General features: G+C 42.3%; 1 protein-coding gene across 1 annotated transcript in view; it reads left to right on the top strand.

Annotated features, from left to right (window-relative positions):
* Positions 1-14,339, top strand: part of LOC128589204 (V-type proton ATPase subunit S1-like protein) — a 29,693-nt gene extending 15,354 nt beyond the window's left edge. Inside the window, exons 5-7 of the mRNA XM_053596144.1 lie at positions 4,147-4,197; positions 7,159-7,399; positions 13,989-14,339. Of these exons, the coding sequence (XP_053452119.1) occupies positions 4,147-4,197; positions 7,159-7,399; positions 13,989-14,285 (589 nt within the window). The 3' untranslated portion in view covers positions 14,286-14,339. The remainder of the gene's footprint in view (positions 1-4,146; positions 4,198-7,158; positions 7,400-13,988) is intronic.
* The last annotated feature ends 2,559 nt before the right edge of the window (positions 14,340-16,898 follow it).

The raw sequence follows: 16,898 nt of genomic DNA, 5'->3' as shown, positions 1-16,898 counted from the left end.
CTTTCTGAGGATTCTGTTGTTATTTCGTCTTTGTCGTTTCTGATTGATGAGATTAGAGATTTTACTCTTTTTTTCCTGGTTAGGTTAGCCAAAGGTTTATCTATTTTATTGTTCTTTTCAAAAAACGAACTTTTTGATCTGTTATATAATTCTTTTGTTTTCAATTTCATTTAATTCTGCTCGAATTTCGGTTATTTCTTTTCTTCTACTGGGTTTGGGTTTGGAATATTCTTCCTTTTCCAGTTACTTGAGATGTCCCATTAAGTTGTTAACTTCCTCTCTTTCTGTTCTCTTGAGTAAGGCTTTCCCTCCTAGGACTACTCTTGCGGTATCCCAGAGGTTCTGATAATTCGTGTCTTCCTTGTCATTTTGTTCCAAAAATTTGGAAATTTCCTTCTTAATCTCTTCTCTAACCCAGCTATCATTCAGCATAAGGTTATTTAACTTCCATGTTTTTGTATGAGTATGCAGATTCCTGTTGTTACTGAGTTCAACTTCTATTCCATGGTGGTCTGAGAAGATGCAAGGAATAATTTCTATTCCTTTAAATTTATGGAGGTTAGACTTGTGACCTAAGATGTGATCGATTTTGGAGTATGTTCTGTGGGCTGATGAGAAGTATGTGTATTCAGTTTTTTTGGTATGAAATGTTCTGTAGATATCTGCTAAATCCAAATATTGGATGGTTAAGTTTAAATCTAAAACTTCTTTGCTCATCTTCTTATTGGAGGATCTATCCAACACTGCCAAAGGAGTGTTGAAATCTCTGACTATTATGGAGCTGGAGAAAATCAAGTTGCTCATGTCTGTTAGAGTTTCTCTTATAAATTGATGTGCATTCTGGTTGGGTGCATAAATATTAATAATTGAAATCTCATCATACTGAGTATTACCCTTAACAAATACGAAGTGACCATTCTTATCCTTCCTTACCTTTGTTGGTTTAAAGCCTATTGTTTCTGCAAATAGAATTGCAACACTTGCTTTGTTTTGATTACCATTTGCCTGAAATATGGACGACCATCCTTTCACCCCTAGTCTATATTTATCTTTTAAGGTAAGATGTGACTCTTGTATGCAGCAAATATCTAGCCTGAGTTTTTGTATCCAATAAGCTAACCTGTGCCTCTTTAGAGGACAATTTAAGCCATTCACATTAATGGAGAATATTGATAAGTCTGGTAAAATTTTGGGTGTCCAGTTTTTTGAAAGTCCAGTGGACATTTTTAATCCTTTCGCCACTGTGGAAGTTGGAGTTTGATCAAAAGTTTCTGAGTGAGTTTACTTTTGTGGTAGAGGATTGCGTTGGTCATTATGGAGGATAGGTCTGAGAATATGCTGAAGAGCTGGTTTAGTTATGGCAAATGTCTTCAACATATGAATGTCATTAAAGTATTTAATTTCTGTATCATAAATAAAACTCAGTTTAGCTGGATACAGGATCCGGGGTTGAAAGTTATTTTGCTTTAGGAGATTAAAAGTCAATGTCCACCCTCTCTGGCTTGAAAAGTTTCAGCAGAGAGATCTGCAGTCATTCTAATATTCTTCCCTTTGTAGGTAACGGATTTCTTGCATCTGGCTGCTTTCAGAATATTCTCCTTGTTATTAACTTTAGTGAAGTTAATTATGATATGCCTGGGGGATGTCTTATTTGGATTGAGTCATGCTGGGGTTCTGAAACAGCTATCTGAATTTCAGAATCTCTTGGCATGTCTGGAAAATTCTCTTTCATAATTTCATGGAGAAGGGCTTCTGTGCCTTGCAAGGCCACTTCATCAGTTTCAGGGATTCCAATGAGGTGGATATTAGCCTTCTTCGAATTATCCCAGAGCTCTATGAGAGAATGATCCGTTTTTGCTCTCCATTTCTCTTCCTCTTTGAGAGTTTGGGAGCATTCAAAGGCTTTGTCTTCAATGTCAGAAATCCTTTCTTCTGTTTGCTCCACTCTGTTACTGAGGGATTCTACTGTATTTTTTTAGATCTTTGAGGGCTGCATTTTCAGTGTGTCAAAATTTTTGGTAGTTTTGTCTTTAAATTCATTAAATTCTTGGGACAACTTTTGAATTTCTCCTCGAATTTCTAATTCCGACTTTTGAATTGCTCCTCGAATTTCTAATTCCAAGTTTTCCTCCATTCTATTAATCTTGTTTGCAATCCAAATTCTGACTTCAATTTCTGATATCTCAGCCAGCTGTTTGTGTATGGGAATCTTCAGTTACATCTCCCATATCTTTCCTTGGGGGTGGGGGTTGATCTATTCTGGTTATTCATGTTACCAGAGTTTTTCTGCTGATTCTGCCCTATGATTATTTTACACCATTTGATTTTTCCCCTGGAGCTTTGTTGAAGACCTGTACAGTGCTATGGCCTGAGAAACTGGGGACCTGTTTGGTGTGGTGGGACTAAGTGGTTCTGTCTCATTTTCAGCTGGTCTCTGTCTGACCCTAGTGAAACAGTTACTCTGGGTTGAAGTCTCAGCTGTGGAGAAATACCAGCAATTAAGTCACCCCGCCCCCCCACAAGCAACAATTGGAAAAGGAAAATCAAACCTTCCTACAACCACACACCCAGGGCACCACTTAAATAGTCCTCGGGTGATTGGCTCAGTTCAAAAGGTCCAAATCAATTGTCCCAGTCAGCACCTGTTTCAGGTGGGAGATTTTAAAAGGTCTCTGGTAACTGGATCACAGGGGTTTGGTGACAACTCAGATATGACTTGTTCCGGTGTTCTGTGAATTCAGGAGGACCCACCCAGCAAATAGATTAGTCTTGGAAGGTTGATGCCTCATTCCTCACCTTGCACCTTTGTCACACCCAGTCACTGATAGCCCCGCAGGGCTGTGACCCAGTTGCCTCTCGTTAACAGATACTCCAGGTGGTTGCACCTGCCTGAATCTCAAGGAAATCTATATCTGCTCAGCCAGGCCGCTGCACTCTGCCTCTATCCAGCAGGGGGACATGAGGCCTGACAACCTTGGGCGCTTAATGGAGACTGGGGGGTGTTCACTCAGTTCTAGCCCTACCCCTGATTGATGTTACTGACAGAACAGAACAGAATAACTTTGTGGGCATTTGTTTCTGTTCCTGCTAAATTCCCCTGCAGAAGAGAAGCTGTTTTGAGTTCCCAGAGCCTGCGCCTCAGGCCCTGTCTTTGCTCCTGCAGGTTTGTATTCAGTTAGCTGTCAGTTCTAGTCTCCTGCCTTCCTTTGTCTATAGGCTGATGATCTCCTGAGGGTGAGGTGCGTCTTAGGCTCAGTAAAGTGGTCCTCTGGTTCAGCCCTGCCCTGGGAATTTCCCAGCTCTGCACGTGCATTTTCTAGTCCCCACACTCCACCCAGGCCGGTACCGCCTCAGGCAAACCCTTTACTCACGGGGCCTGCGTTTCCGTCTCAGATCAGTTCCGCAGTGGTTGCCACCTGAGAAGATGCCCGCCTCCTCTGATTGCCCAGGGAGACAGGGGGTGTGGCTTGGGAATATCCGGGAGTGAGCCCTGTTGTTGCCAAAAACAGCTACTGCTGTGCGCCTTGGAGCACCGCTGCTCTGGTGTGGTTCTCTCTCAGCCGACCGTCCTCTCCTCACTCCTGTGCCACAGAATCAGCACTGACCAGCTCCAGTCTAAGCCTTGTCCACACCCCTCGAGAAATCACCCAAGAATCTGGACTCCTGGGGGACAGGCCTCCAGACGTCAGATTGAGAGTGGAGGGGAGTACTGGGAGCTCAGAATTGCACGTAGAGAATATATACAGTTTTATACAGTTTTATGCCTGGCAGGAGAACGTGGCACCCTAGTAGGGGAGGTAGGTCCAGTTTTTAGAGGGTCTCTTCCGTGGAGTGTAGTGGGAGGATGTTTGAACTCTGCTCGTTGCTTGTGGGGAACTCCGAGCCGTTCTCATGGGGGAGGGGACTCCTGTCTGCTTGGTGATGGATTTTGTACCTTTTGTTTGTATCCTTGGGGTCGCAGCTCGCCTCAGCCGGGTTGATGTGTGTTCTTCAACCTTCTATCTTGGTGCAGCTCTAATCCACCAGATTACTTGCTAAATTTCTGTCCTTTAACTCTCCTTCTGTACAGGAGCCTCTGTGGAAAGCTGGCTTCAGCGAGCCATCTTATCTCCACCCCCTGTTTCTGGTTTTTTCTTTTTTTTTTAGGTTGTCTCTGAAGTTTGGTGATGCTGAAAATCCCAAAGGTCTTGACATAAGGTAGGTAGAATGCCACTGTGGAGTCTCACAGATTCAGCACTTCAAGTTAGCTCTTTACAGTTTATTCATTCCATGGGTTTTATCATGGGCTGCTCTGTGCCTAAGCATTGTCACATGTCAAATGCTACATCTACCTAAGGACACTGAAAAGGTGGTGGTGTGTGATGACAGGAGCCTGTAACAATGCTCTTTTCCAAAGACCTGTAGTTCTCTTCTCCTCAATTAGGGATTCAGAAAACTCACCAACCTGAAAATGGGATATCCTTTTATCTATGCAAACAATAAAATATAAATGAAGTGCCAAGGGCTGGGGCTCTGGTTTGATATTATTTTCCATGTCTCATCACAATGAATCACACTGACCATGTAATTACAGAGAAAAAGCCTCTTTTATCTGATTTCCCCTGCGGACAATCAACATAGCAGCTTTTTGGGTATGTGTTTTAAAAGGATGCAACTGCCAACGGTGGTTTTATCCAAGCAGTTAGGAACTTCTCCTGGGTGGGTGGGTGGGGGGGGCAATTTGAAATCATTATTTTTTTTTCTTTTATAAAAATAGAGTGTTTATCTTCCTATAGGACAAACCCTTAAGTGGTGATAAATAGTTGTGCCTTTAACATTACTTGGCACAATAGTTGTGCCTTTAACAAACCAGTAGGATGTTTCAGAGCAGTCTCCCTAAGCCATGCTCTATGGAAAACTTCTGCTCTGTGAAAATGTCTCTAAGATCCCATAATGAAGAGAGTCTGTGACCAAGTATGTGTAGGACATTGGGAATGACTACAAACCACCTCTTCCTCTTGGATATTCACAGGATAAACTTGTACTCTAAAGGTTCTAAGAAGACATGTTCGTAAGGAATTCTGTTGCTCTTTGTAACTTAACCTAGTGTCCCTATGTTTAACCCTAGAAAGTTTTCTCCCTCAGAACACTTATCTACATATCACAGAACACTAGTGTTTGATCAAATTTAGAAAACACATGCCATCACCTTTGAGAGAAACTTTATAAGTAAATGGAATCCCACAGGTGACCAAACACATATACATATCTGTTTGATAGAGAAATGGGGAATATTTCTGATCCATGATTGCACTTTTTACCAAAAGGAAAATAGCTTTATTATTATGATTATTGTTATTATTATTATTATTATTTTTTAGAGACAGAGTTTCATTTTGTCGCCCTCAGTAGAGTGCAATGGTGTCACAGCTCACAGCAACCTCCAGCTCTTGGGCTTAGGTATTTTCTTGCCTCAGCCTCCCAAGTAGCTGGGACCACAGGCGCCCGCCACAACGCCCAGCTATTTTTTTGGTTGTTGTTGCAGTTTGGCCGAAGCTGCGTTTGAACCCACCACCCCTGGTATATGTGCCCTACTCACTGAGCTACAGGCACCACCCTATTAGGATTATTTTTTCTGATGCTAAAGGTATGTAGCAGAAACTGATGCTAACCCATCTGTATCAACTTGGGCCTTTCCATTTGAGAGCACTAGAGCCCACTGCCTAACTTGCCAACTGCTAGCCTCCCTTTGCCTAAAAGCTGTCCCTGGCTAAAAGGGCCCACAGCCTCCCACTGCTAGGCCAGGAGACCTTCAGCAATGACTGAAAAAAATGTATAAATACCTCAGTTCCCTCTCCCTTAGCTGTGATAACTCAGAAACACGCGCTCTTCTCTGGCTCCCTCACCTGGTAACAGTGGAAACTTGCTTAAACGAGTGTTGTTTCTGGCTGCGTCCCCCTCCTGTCATTTCTCTTCTTTCTGCTCTACACATTTTGAATGACTAAATTCTCCCCAATACTTCTTGTATTCACATCTTTGTCTCAGGGTCTGCTTCCAAAGGAATGAAAACTAAAACAAGACAAACCACTGAAAACAGAAAAGTCAGAAAATATTGAGCTATAAAAAGAAGAAAACGAAAATCACCAATAATCCAAGTATTATATGTAACCACTATCAGTGTTTTAATCTCTATCTTTCCAGACGTTTTTTCCTGTGCAGTCACACATTTTTCTAAATGATGGTAAAATGATCGTGACATGTGTACATTATAACTTTTTCATGGCTGGGGAACATGCCATTCCAAAATGGGTGAGAGTAAGGACGCTGGTGTCACAGGTTGGATAGAAGCCCAGTTCCAACACACTCTCCCAGCAGACTTGCACAGTTATTTAACCCTTTTGTGTCTTAGCTTCCTCATCTGTGAAATGAGGATAATAACACTGTCTATCTTAAGGTGTTGAAGTGATGATTAAATAAAATTCACACCAATAACACAGAAGGGTGACTGACACATAGTAGAAGAATTATTTTTAGCCACAATTTAGCTAGTTCTTTATTGATATCTATTTAAGTGTTTTTTTTTTCTTTTTTGGAGACAGTCTCACTTTGTTGCCCCAGGCTACAGTGCCCTGGCATCATAGCTCACAGCAACCTCCAACTCCAACTCAAGGGATCCTCCTGCCTCAGCCTCCCCTGTAGCTGGGACTTATGGGACTTACAGGCACCACCATGTGCCCTGCTAATTTTTCTATTTTTAGTAGAGATGGGGTTTTTCTCTTGTTCAGGTCTGAGCTCAAGAAATCCAGCCACCTCAGCTTCCCTGAGTGCTAGGATGACAGGCGTCAGCCACACTGCCCAGTCTTATTTAAGCTGTTTTTCAATTATTTTCTTGTAATGATAATCAAATGCTGATTCTAAGAAAGGAAAAAAAACCTTGAGCGTTCTGTGATTTTCCCTTTCTATAAATTTGTATTGCTCACTTTGGGGGGGCTGTTCTGTCCTTTGCTTTCCCAGCCCCTCACCCAGAGGGCTGTCCTTTGGAACCAAAGCGGAGCCTCTCCCCAAACCAGTTCTGTCACTGGACAATAGAGGGCGCCATCGCACTGTTCATAGACTATGTCCTGCGTCAGTCAATGCAAAAGTGCTTTGGAAGTAACGGTGTTTTATCACCACTTTCAGGTTCATCCTTACCAATTACAACAAGTTGTCCATCGAGAGCTGGTTTAGCTTGCATCGCGTTGAGATTATCTTCAACAATTCAGTCCAGGCAGTCTTCAACGCCAGCGGCATCCACGCCTCCTCGCGCTATTCCTATCGCTGCCAGCGTGTCAGCAGCCTGCAGCGCTCCCACGTCCTCCTGCTGCCCAACCGCCCGGACACCGGCCCCGGCCTGTGGGAGATCACTTTTGTTGATTTCCAGGTAATAAACTGAAACACAGGCCCAAGGCTCCTGCGTATTTGGTGCCAAAGAAACGCAGTTTTTGTTTCAAGACACCAGAAACAAATATTGATGTTGCAGGGAAAGAGAAGTGGATACCTTTAAAATAATAATGGCATTCTCTTTCCTTTACCTTCAATGGTGTGAAATGGAATTGGATAGAGAATTTCCTCTCCCGTGGCCCCACGTCCCACCATGCTTGCTTTTACTTTCAGGTTTATCCAGTCACTAGTCATTATCAGTGAGGAATGCCCACCACCTAGGCCCTGGTGACTCTGGGTGAAACCCGCTCGCTGACACTTCCTGGACAGAGAGGCCTTTCAGGGGAGAGGCGTTGCCAGACAATTATTTTATTTCCTTCAGGGAATGGAACACTGATCCTATCAGGGCAGATAAGAAGTACATTTGTAGTGTGAGTGACAGCTTTGGCACCGGCTCAGGATTGGAACCGTCAGCCACGGAGTCAAAAATATCCCAGAGATCCTCTTGACAATAGTCAGGGAAAGGCATGGGGGTGGGAGAGGTTCCTTTTCACCACTAGACTCTCAGGCTGAGAGACAGTCTGCCCAGTTCCTCTATCCTGTTCACCTGGGGAAAAGCTTATCTTGTTCTAACTCACTGAAGGAGTTGGCAGGGCTTGGTGTTATCCTTTCTTGGGCACTTTACAATCTTTTCCTTATACACGGAGTTCACATACATGGTGAGGTGTGGTGCTGATGGGGGGCAGTTTGGGTGGGGAGGAGTTTGCATCTTGGAGTCGGACAGATTTGGTTTCAAATTACTTCTTAGATACCCTGGTAAGTTACTTAGCTTCTCTCCATTTCTGAGCTATCTTTAAGAATGTAAAGAATACATGACCAATATGTACAGAAACACCAGGATCATGTTGCATGTGCAACAACCACCGCTTACACATTCTTGCTATGTGTTGGCACTGTTGTAGTTATTTTACGTAGTTAATCTTCAAAACACATCATAATGCTATAAGATCACTGTGATTATCCTTATTTTACAAATGAAGTGATTGAAGCTCTGATAATTACATATTTTTTCAAAGTGATGTAAATGGTAGAGGCAGAACTTCAATTCTAGATGGTTTAGCTCCAAGGATATTCATATGTAGACATACATATATACATACACACACACATATAAATGTTTATATCTGTTATATATATTATATATTCTATATGTGTCTCTGTATGTCTATGCGTACCTTTCCCTTTAAAAAGAGAGTCCAGCCAGAAAAGGGAGAAGAGGTAATAATGAAAATAAGGAATAATTTACATATAATCTTGCCTAATGAGGATGGTGGAATTGATTAATTGATATATCTACTTGTTCCAGAAATGACTTTAAGCGACTTACAGAAACTACAAGAAAAACAACTTGTAACAACAAGCAAACCACTTCAACCCTGTTAGAATGGCTATCATAAATAACAACAAGGCTGGGTATGGTGACTCACACCTGTAATCTCAATGCTTTGGCATATTATTATTTATTTATTTTTATTGATTGATTGATTTTTTTGGCCAGGGCTGGGTTTGAACCCACCACCTCTGGCATATGAGGCCAGCACTCTACCCCTTTGAGCCACAGGTGTCGCCCCAATCTCAATGCTTTGGGAGGCCAAGACATAAGGACTGCTTGAGGCCAGGAGCTTGAGAGCAGCCTAAGCAACATAGTGAGACAAATTTATTTGTAGGTGTCCTGATGCAAATCTGTAGTCTTAGCTACTCAGGAGATTGACATAGGAGCCCTTGAGTTTGAAGTTGCAGTGAGCTGTGATTGCACCACTGCACTCCACCCTGAACAGCAGAGTGAGATCCTGTCTCTAAAATTAAAATTAAAATTAAAAACAATAACAAACAAACAGAAAATAACAAATAGTGACAAGGATGTGGAGAAATTGGAACCTTTGTGCATTTCTAGTGGAAGTGTAAAATGTGCAAATGTGCAAATGCTTTGGAACAAAGTATTGTGGTTCCCCCAAAATTAAACAAAAAATTATCAAGTGATCCAGCAATTCCTCTTCTAGGTATGTGGCCCAGAGAATTGAAAGCAGGGACTCGAACAGATACTCGAATATACATATTCATAGCAGCATTATTCACAACAGCCAAAAGGTGAAAACAACCCAAATGTTCATCACTGGGTGGACAGATCAACAAAATCTAGCATATATATACAATGCAATATTATTCAGCCTTAAAAATGAAGGAAATTTGGATATATGCTGCAACATGAAGAAGCCTTGAAGATGTTATGCTAAGTAAAATAAGCAAGGTACAAAGGGGCAAATACTGTACAATTCCACTTACATGAGGTACCTACATAGTCAAGTTCACAAAGGCAAAAAGTAGAGGAGTATTGCTAAAGGCTGACGTGAGAGGCGAATGGAGAGTTAGTATTTAGTGGACACAAGAGTTTCAGTTTATAAGTTGGAAAGTGTTCTGGAGAGGATGGTGGTGAAGGGTGTATAACAATATGAATGTGGACTGTACTGTACATCTAAGATAGTTAAGATGGTAAATTTTATGTTATGTATAGTTTACAGCTAAAAAATAAAATAAAATCATGGGCAAAGGCATGACAGTGAAGAAAAACAAAGGAAGAAAATATCAATTAGAGCCATGAGTGAGGCTGGTACACAAACCCACAGGTCTGCACTGGTAGGAAGTGGCACAGTAATTTGGCCCTGAAGCTTCAAGAGCAGTCAGCATAAGAAAGAAATGCTCAGTTACATGTTCACAGGGTCGCTAAGACAGCTGAAAGTTTGCTCATGATGCATATATTCATACTTTGTGCTGTGCACTGCATACATCCTCAGCAGCATCCTTACAGTGACACAACTTTGGGTGTCAGAGGTAGGTAGGCCTTGTTAAAACCTTCTTCATGGAAACAGATGGCAGAATGCACTCTCAGTCCAGGGGAGAAGAGGAGGTGGCGATGCTGGCTGAGCTAAGTGTACAAATGGCTGCTCTCCACTTATGTAGCTTTGCTGGTGTAGCTTATTCCAGGAATAAAGTATAGAGTGAGGTCACATGCCTGGCAAACTCAGATGCCTTGGGCAAATGATGGGGTGGCCAGTTGGAAATTGTGGCAAAGTCATGAAAAACTTTGTTCTTTGATCTATTTTTTTTTGCAGTTTTGGCTAGGCCTGAGTTTGAACCCACCACCTCTGGCATACGGGGCCAGCGCCCTACACCTTTGAGCCACAGGTGCCACCCTTTCTTTGATTTATTTTTGAAAAATTGTAAACTTATAGAAAAGTTGCAGGAATGAATAAACACCTATCTACTTTTTGCCTAGATTTACTGATTTAAATATTTTTATGTCTTGGAAACAATTTTTAAAATTTCAGTAGATTTAGAGGTATAAAAGGTTTTTGTTTATAAGGCTGGATTTTACAGTGGTGATGTCTGGGTTTAGTGCTCATGACTGTATAGTATTCATTGCACCTGACAGTTTTTCTTCTGAGTCTTCCATGTCCAAGATACCATTCTTCATGTCCCTGTACCCATTTCTTAGCTCCCACTTGTAAATGAGAATGTGAAGAATTTGGTTTTCCATTCTTGCATTGCTTCACTTAGGATAATAGCCTCCTGTTCCATCCAAGTTGTTGCAAAAAACATTACATTCTTTTTTTAATGGCTCAGTAGTAGTTCATGGTATATATGTTCCACATTTTCTTTTTTCACTCCTCAATTGATGGGCACTTAGGTTGATTCCTTATCTTTGCAGTTTTGAATTGTACTGTGACACAACTGCAGGGAACTTTTTGGTATTATGATTTCTTTTCTGTGGGTAGATACCCTGTAGTGGAAATGCTGAATCTAATGGTGAATCTACTTTTAGTTCTTTGAGAAATCACCACACTCTCTTCCGCAGAGATTGTGCTAATCTACATTGCTGCCTATAATAATCTACACTCCTGCCTACAGGGTTTCCTTTTCACTGCATCCAGGCCATCATGTATTGTTTTTGACATTTTATTCTATTCTGACTGGGTAAGGTGTTATCTGACTGTGGTTTTAATTTGAATTTCCCTCATGATTAGTGATACAGAACATTTTTTCATGTTTGTGGGCCATTGTATCTTTTAAAAAATGTTCATGTCTTTTGCCCACTTTTTAATAGTGTTTTGTTTTCTTTTGATTTGTTTGAGTTCCTTGTAGATTTGGGGTATTAGTTCTTTGTCAGATGTGTAGTTTGGAAATATTTCTTTCCCATTCTGTAGATTGCCTATTTACTCTGTTGATTGTTTCTGTTGCTGTGCAGAAGCTTTTTAGTTTAATTAAGTCCTGTTTATTTATTTTTGTTTTTGTTGCATTTGCTTTTGGGATCTTAGTCATGAATTCATTGTCTAGGCCAATGTCTAGAAGAATTTTTCCGACATTAATTTTCTCTTATTATTATTTTTTTTTATTAAATCATAGCTGTGTACATTAATGTGATTTTCCCTTATTATTTTTATGGTGCCATGTCTTCCATTTAAGTGTTTAATCCATCTTGAGTTGATTTTTGTGTATGGTGAGAAATAAGGATCCCATTTTGTTCTCCATGTGGCTATCCAGTTTAAGATTTTTTTTTTTTTTAATAGAAATACAGGGTCAGTAGTACTAGATCTTCTGGCTTTTCAATAGAGACTAGAAATAGGGGTTCTTAAAGGAAATTTTCAGGATATTCAAGACACTGGACCAAACAAAATTCACCTGTGGTTCCAAGGATACTTATATATACTGCACATAATGAGACATAGCATGTTTGTAACCTCTAGTCCAGGGCATGGATGTTCAGTATCTCCTTCAGGCATTCTTTACACTTCCTGTTCTCAACCTGGAATTGCTAAGAATTAAGTGGCAATTGATTTGAGTACATTTTTCTTGGCTGGAGTTGCAGCACTGAAGGAGGTCACCTTTTGTGATTGAGGAACTTGTCTCCCACGTACTAGTCTGATGAGGAGGCCACTCTACTTCCTCATAGGAAAGGCAGAACAAGGATCCCAGTAGCCAGAACCAGAGTCCCTTTGGTAGCTGCTTTGAGTACAATCTAGAGCATAGACAACTGGGTGAGAAAGGCCACTAACATCTGTGGCAGGGTGGGTAGCCCCGAGAAAATGTTAAAATGCTCACTCAGGGCACCACAACTAATTTTCAGTAAAGCACTGTGGATAAATCAATTTTCTGATGTAGTCTTTGAAAAGGAAGTGAGTGAATGAGGTGATGCCGGGTAGGGTGTCATATTTTTAAAGCCAGCTAAACAGGGGGCTGCCCTCCCTCAGTCATGACTCTTGTTTTAAAATAATCGCTCTTGGCCAGCATTAGACAAAAGGGTCAGTTATCAATTTGAATCTCTCCTAGTTTCAAGTAATAAAACCATTTCATTTGCATGTGAGAAAGCTTTTCTTTCTATTCTCTGGGCAAGACGCAAGGAGGGGCTTTTGTATAGTGCTTCCAAAATGGTACAAAGTCTATATGGTAAAGTCAAGTAAAGATGGCGAGGCAGGGTTGGGAGGAACAAGAGACAGGACACACCCAGAGCTGTGGAGTCAGAAGCTGAGTCTGAGCCTGACAGTAGACTGCCCAGTTTGAACTGTATCTTCACAACACCTACTGTTGTGCAACTCTGGGCAAGTTGCTTCATCTTCAACTGTGCCTCAGTTTCCTCACCCATAAAATAAAGATAAATAGCAATTTACTCATAGGCTCCTGTACATACTAAATGAATTAAGGCAGTGTCTGATACTGCCTTAAGAAGTGTTAAGTGTTAGCGTTTATTATTATTTATATTTTACCTCATGGGAGATTGTGATATTCTCGCTTGAAAGATGTTTCCTGGCTAATTTCTGTCAGTAGAATCAAAGGCAGAAGAACCGAGACTTAAAATCTTTGTGAAATTTATACCAACACTTATAAAATTTTGAGTGTGCTTTGAATTTTAGAGGCACTGCAGCAGTTCTGGTTTCACAAGAACGAGAATATTTGTGAGGATCAGATGAAACGAGGTTTTGTTTCAGAGCGTTGAATTTCACGAGTCTCTTAATTATGACAACATCCCCAAGTTTCTGGATCAGTTCTGACTTCAGATTAAGTTTCACTGTCCCCAGAAGCACAGTCACATTTGTCGCATCATGTTTTTAAACGATTCAGCGAAGATGGTGACAGTACATCAAGTCTGGCTAATGAGGGGAGCAGATCCAGGGAGGGGAGGCGCGTGTCCCTCAGCTCCCGCCTCTCTTCCTCTGCAGATCCAGGGAGCTGAGACCAGCGTCCCGCAGCACCCGCCTCTCTTCCTCTGCAGATCCAGGGAGGGGAGGCGCGTGTCCCTCAGCTCGGGCCTCTCTTCCTCTGCAGTTCTCTGGAGGGGAGGCGCGTGTCCCTCAGCTCGGGCCTCTCTTCCTCTGCAGATCCAGGGAGGGGAGGCGCGTGTCCCTCAGCTCGGGCCTCTCTTCCTCTGCAGTTCTCTGGAGGGGAGGCGCGTGTCCCTCAGCTCCCGCCTCTCTTCCTCTGCAGATCCAGAGAGGGGAGGCACGTGTCCCTCAGCTCGGGCCTCTCTTCCTCTGCAGATCCAGGGCTTCGCTGTCCATGGGGGCCGGTTCTCCAAGGCCCGCGACTGCGCCTCCGCGGTCTCTCCGGCTGTTCTGATAGGTCTGGTCACCTCGCTGATCCTGCTGCTGGTGCTGGCCTACGCCCTGCACGTGCTGCTCTACCTGCGCTACCTGGACCGGCGCTACGAGGCCATGGGCTCGCCCGCGCACCCCCCGCCGCCCAGGGCCCGGGCCGCAGAGCAGGAGCTGCTGCGGGGCAGCCGGGCCGAGGGCTACGAGCTGGCAGGCCCGCTCGGCTGCAAAGTCTACGTGTAGTGGCGACGCCCTCGGCCCGGGAGTTGCTTCTGTTCTGAGCTGTTTGACTTGTGAATTAAAGGTTTCCACCAAATAGTTGGATTTTTAAAAAGCAGATATGTAACGAATCGTTTTCAAAGCATCCTCGGGATTACTTAGACTTGGGGCAATGCAAAGCCGCAGGGATCCCACAGAGATAGTTAATATGATTTGTCCCGAACCAAACTGAATGCAAAAGGGCAGAAAGGGGTGGGGGTGGGGGGGCGGGGAGGACAGGGAGAGAGATGGAATGTGAAGTGAAAAAACACATTCGCTCCTCTTTGCCTGTGCCCATATGGTTGTAACTATAGAAATAATAAACCCACACTCGGAACCTGTAGCTCAGCGACTAGGGCACTGGCCACATACACTGACTCTGGTGGGTTCCAACCCAGTCCCAGCCTGCTGAACAACAATGAGAACTGCATAAAAAAATAGTCAGGGGTTGTGGCAGGCTCCTGTAGTCCGAGCTACTTGGGAGGCTGAGGCAAGAGAATTGCTTAAGCTAAAGAGTTGGAGGCTGCTGTGAGCTGTGACGCCACCGCACTCCAGTGGGACATAGACTCTGTCTCAAAAAATAAAAATAAAAAAAAAGAAAGAAAGAAAAGAAATAATAAACCCAAGGTTATCTGGAAGTTTAGAATATAAACTATTTTGTAATATAATTTGGATTTTTCAGAAATTGTTTCAATTTTGTTTTTTAAAAAATAGTTTTCTTCTCCCTCTCACAGAACTGTTTAAGGAGGACTCCTACCATTAGGGCAGGACACCTAATTTAAAGGCCTTCGTGTTTGTTTCATTTGTCTGGTTTAGCTCTCCACCACCTTTCCTAGGTACACTGGCAATAATCTGAGCTAGGTAAGAGCACAGCTTTCAGAGAATCTCCCCCCTCCCCCAGCCCTTCCAGTGAGATGGTGTTCCCTACACTCTTCCTTAATAGCAATTCTGGAGCCACCACTGAAGTTCTTACTACCACTTTCTTTTACATGCAGTCCCCAAGATCCTTTTTAGTTTTTGCCACATATAGAAGAATGGTTCGCTCCTCATCCTCATTAAAGCTTTTCCAAAATGCCTTCCATGTTAAAGGGATCTTAAAAATAACTGCATTTTCCTAACAAGGGTTCTGTACATGGACAAGATGCTACTAAGATGATATTCCTACACAAAACGTAGAAGGCAGGTGGGGGAAATGTGGGGTGGGTGGCCACACACAGAGAAACGAATCTTCTAGCTGCTATCGTGATGGGTCCACTGTCCAGTTCTGTCTTAGGTGGCAAGCAGTGGATGATAAGGACAGCAAGTTTTCAGATAGAACTATCTCTTGTTGGGCATTCCTTTGGTTTCATTTTTCTTGGCTGCAAAAGTAGGTGTGGTTCCACCTCTCTTAGAATTTCATAAGATCCCAATACTTTATAGTAAATTCCACTCTGTTTCAATAAACAGCTGACTCTGTAGGCTGCAATTAAGACTCCTGATTTATGCAGTTGTTAGTACTAAGATGACTGCGGGGAATAGACTCTCAAGAAGATGGGAAATTGAGAGTGATCTGACTCTATTCAGCTTAAAACCAATGGAAACTCTGTTGGCAATAAAGAAGGTAAACTGATAATCCACGCCATGCAGGGGCAAATCTTCATTGTGGTTGCCTTTAGAGGCCAATGGTTGTATAAATAGCTGATAGGTTATAGGTACATGAAGGGTAAACATAGTTTATTGTTCTGAGACATGGTTGCAAATGAAAGGGAGTGTCATGAATAATTCCAAGATAATAATAATACAAAACCAGGAAGGTGCCAGGAAAACTGGCATCCTAGGTATAGAGATACCCTGGAGGCGGGCTGGTTCTTTCTCATTTTGCTGGATGGCTTATAGAAACAAAATAATAGCTCAAGATTTTACATTCACATTTCAAGGCATATTCTGGAGAGTTTCTATGAATGATCGAAAGGGATTCCTTACCTCTTGTCAAAGGACTCACAGTTGAAAATCAGACACAGGTCTGATCCTGCAAATTGCTGACCTGCACTGCAGGTGAAATTCATACCCTTGCCAGGTCTCTTATATAAACAAAGATATAAAGTTATTTATTACAAAATAGAAGAACCTTGAACTTCTGGGAGGATTTAGACAACTTTAAGAATATCAAAGTCCCTGGGCGGCGCCTGTGGCTCAAGGAGTAGGGCGCCGGTCCCATATGCCGGAGGTGGCAGGTTCAAACCCAGCCCTGGCCAAAAAACCAAAAAAAAAAAAAAAAAAAAAAGATAAAAAAAAAAAAAAAAAAAGAATATCAAAGTCCCAAACCTCGCTTAGTTTTTCTTATTAGTAGAAGCAACTCCTGTGAGATGAAGCTGTTTCTGTGTTGCTTGAAGACCCAGGGATGACCTCATCAGAAATGGTTAGCTTGCCAGTGTGTACCAATTTTCCTGATTACTGTTAGGTAACTAGAGGCACATGCTGGCATGTCCCAGGGAACCAATTGCAGAGTTGGGTCTGGAGGAATGAAATTGAAAAACTAAAATAAAAATTGCAAAAATTGTGCTGACTGATAACAACACTAGATTTGGGAGAATATATGTGAGAATGGATTCTGAGGTG

The sequence above is a fragment of the Nycticebus coucang genome, chromosome 1 (assembly GCF_027406575.1).
Source record: "Nycticebus coucang isolate mNycCou1 chromosome 1, mNycCou1.pri, whole genome shotgun sequence".
Lineage (NCBI taxonomy): Eukaryota > Metazoa > Chordata > Mammalia > Primates > Lorisidae > Nycticebus > Nycticebus coucang.
The sequence above is the reverse complement of the archived record's forward strand: the minus strand, read 5'-3'. Positions and strand labels throughout refer to the sequence as shown.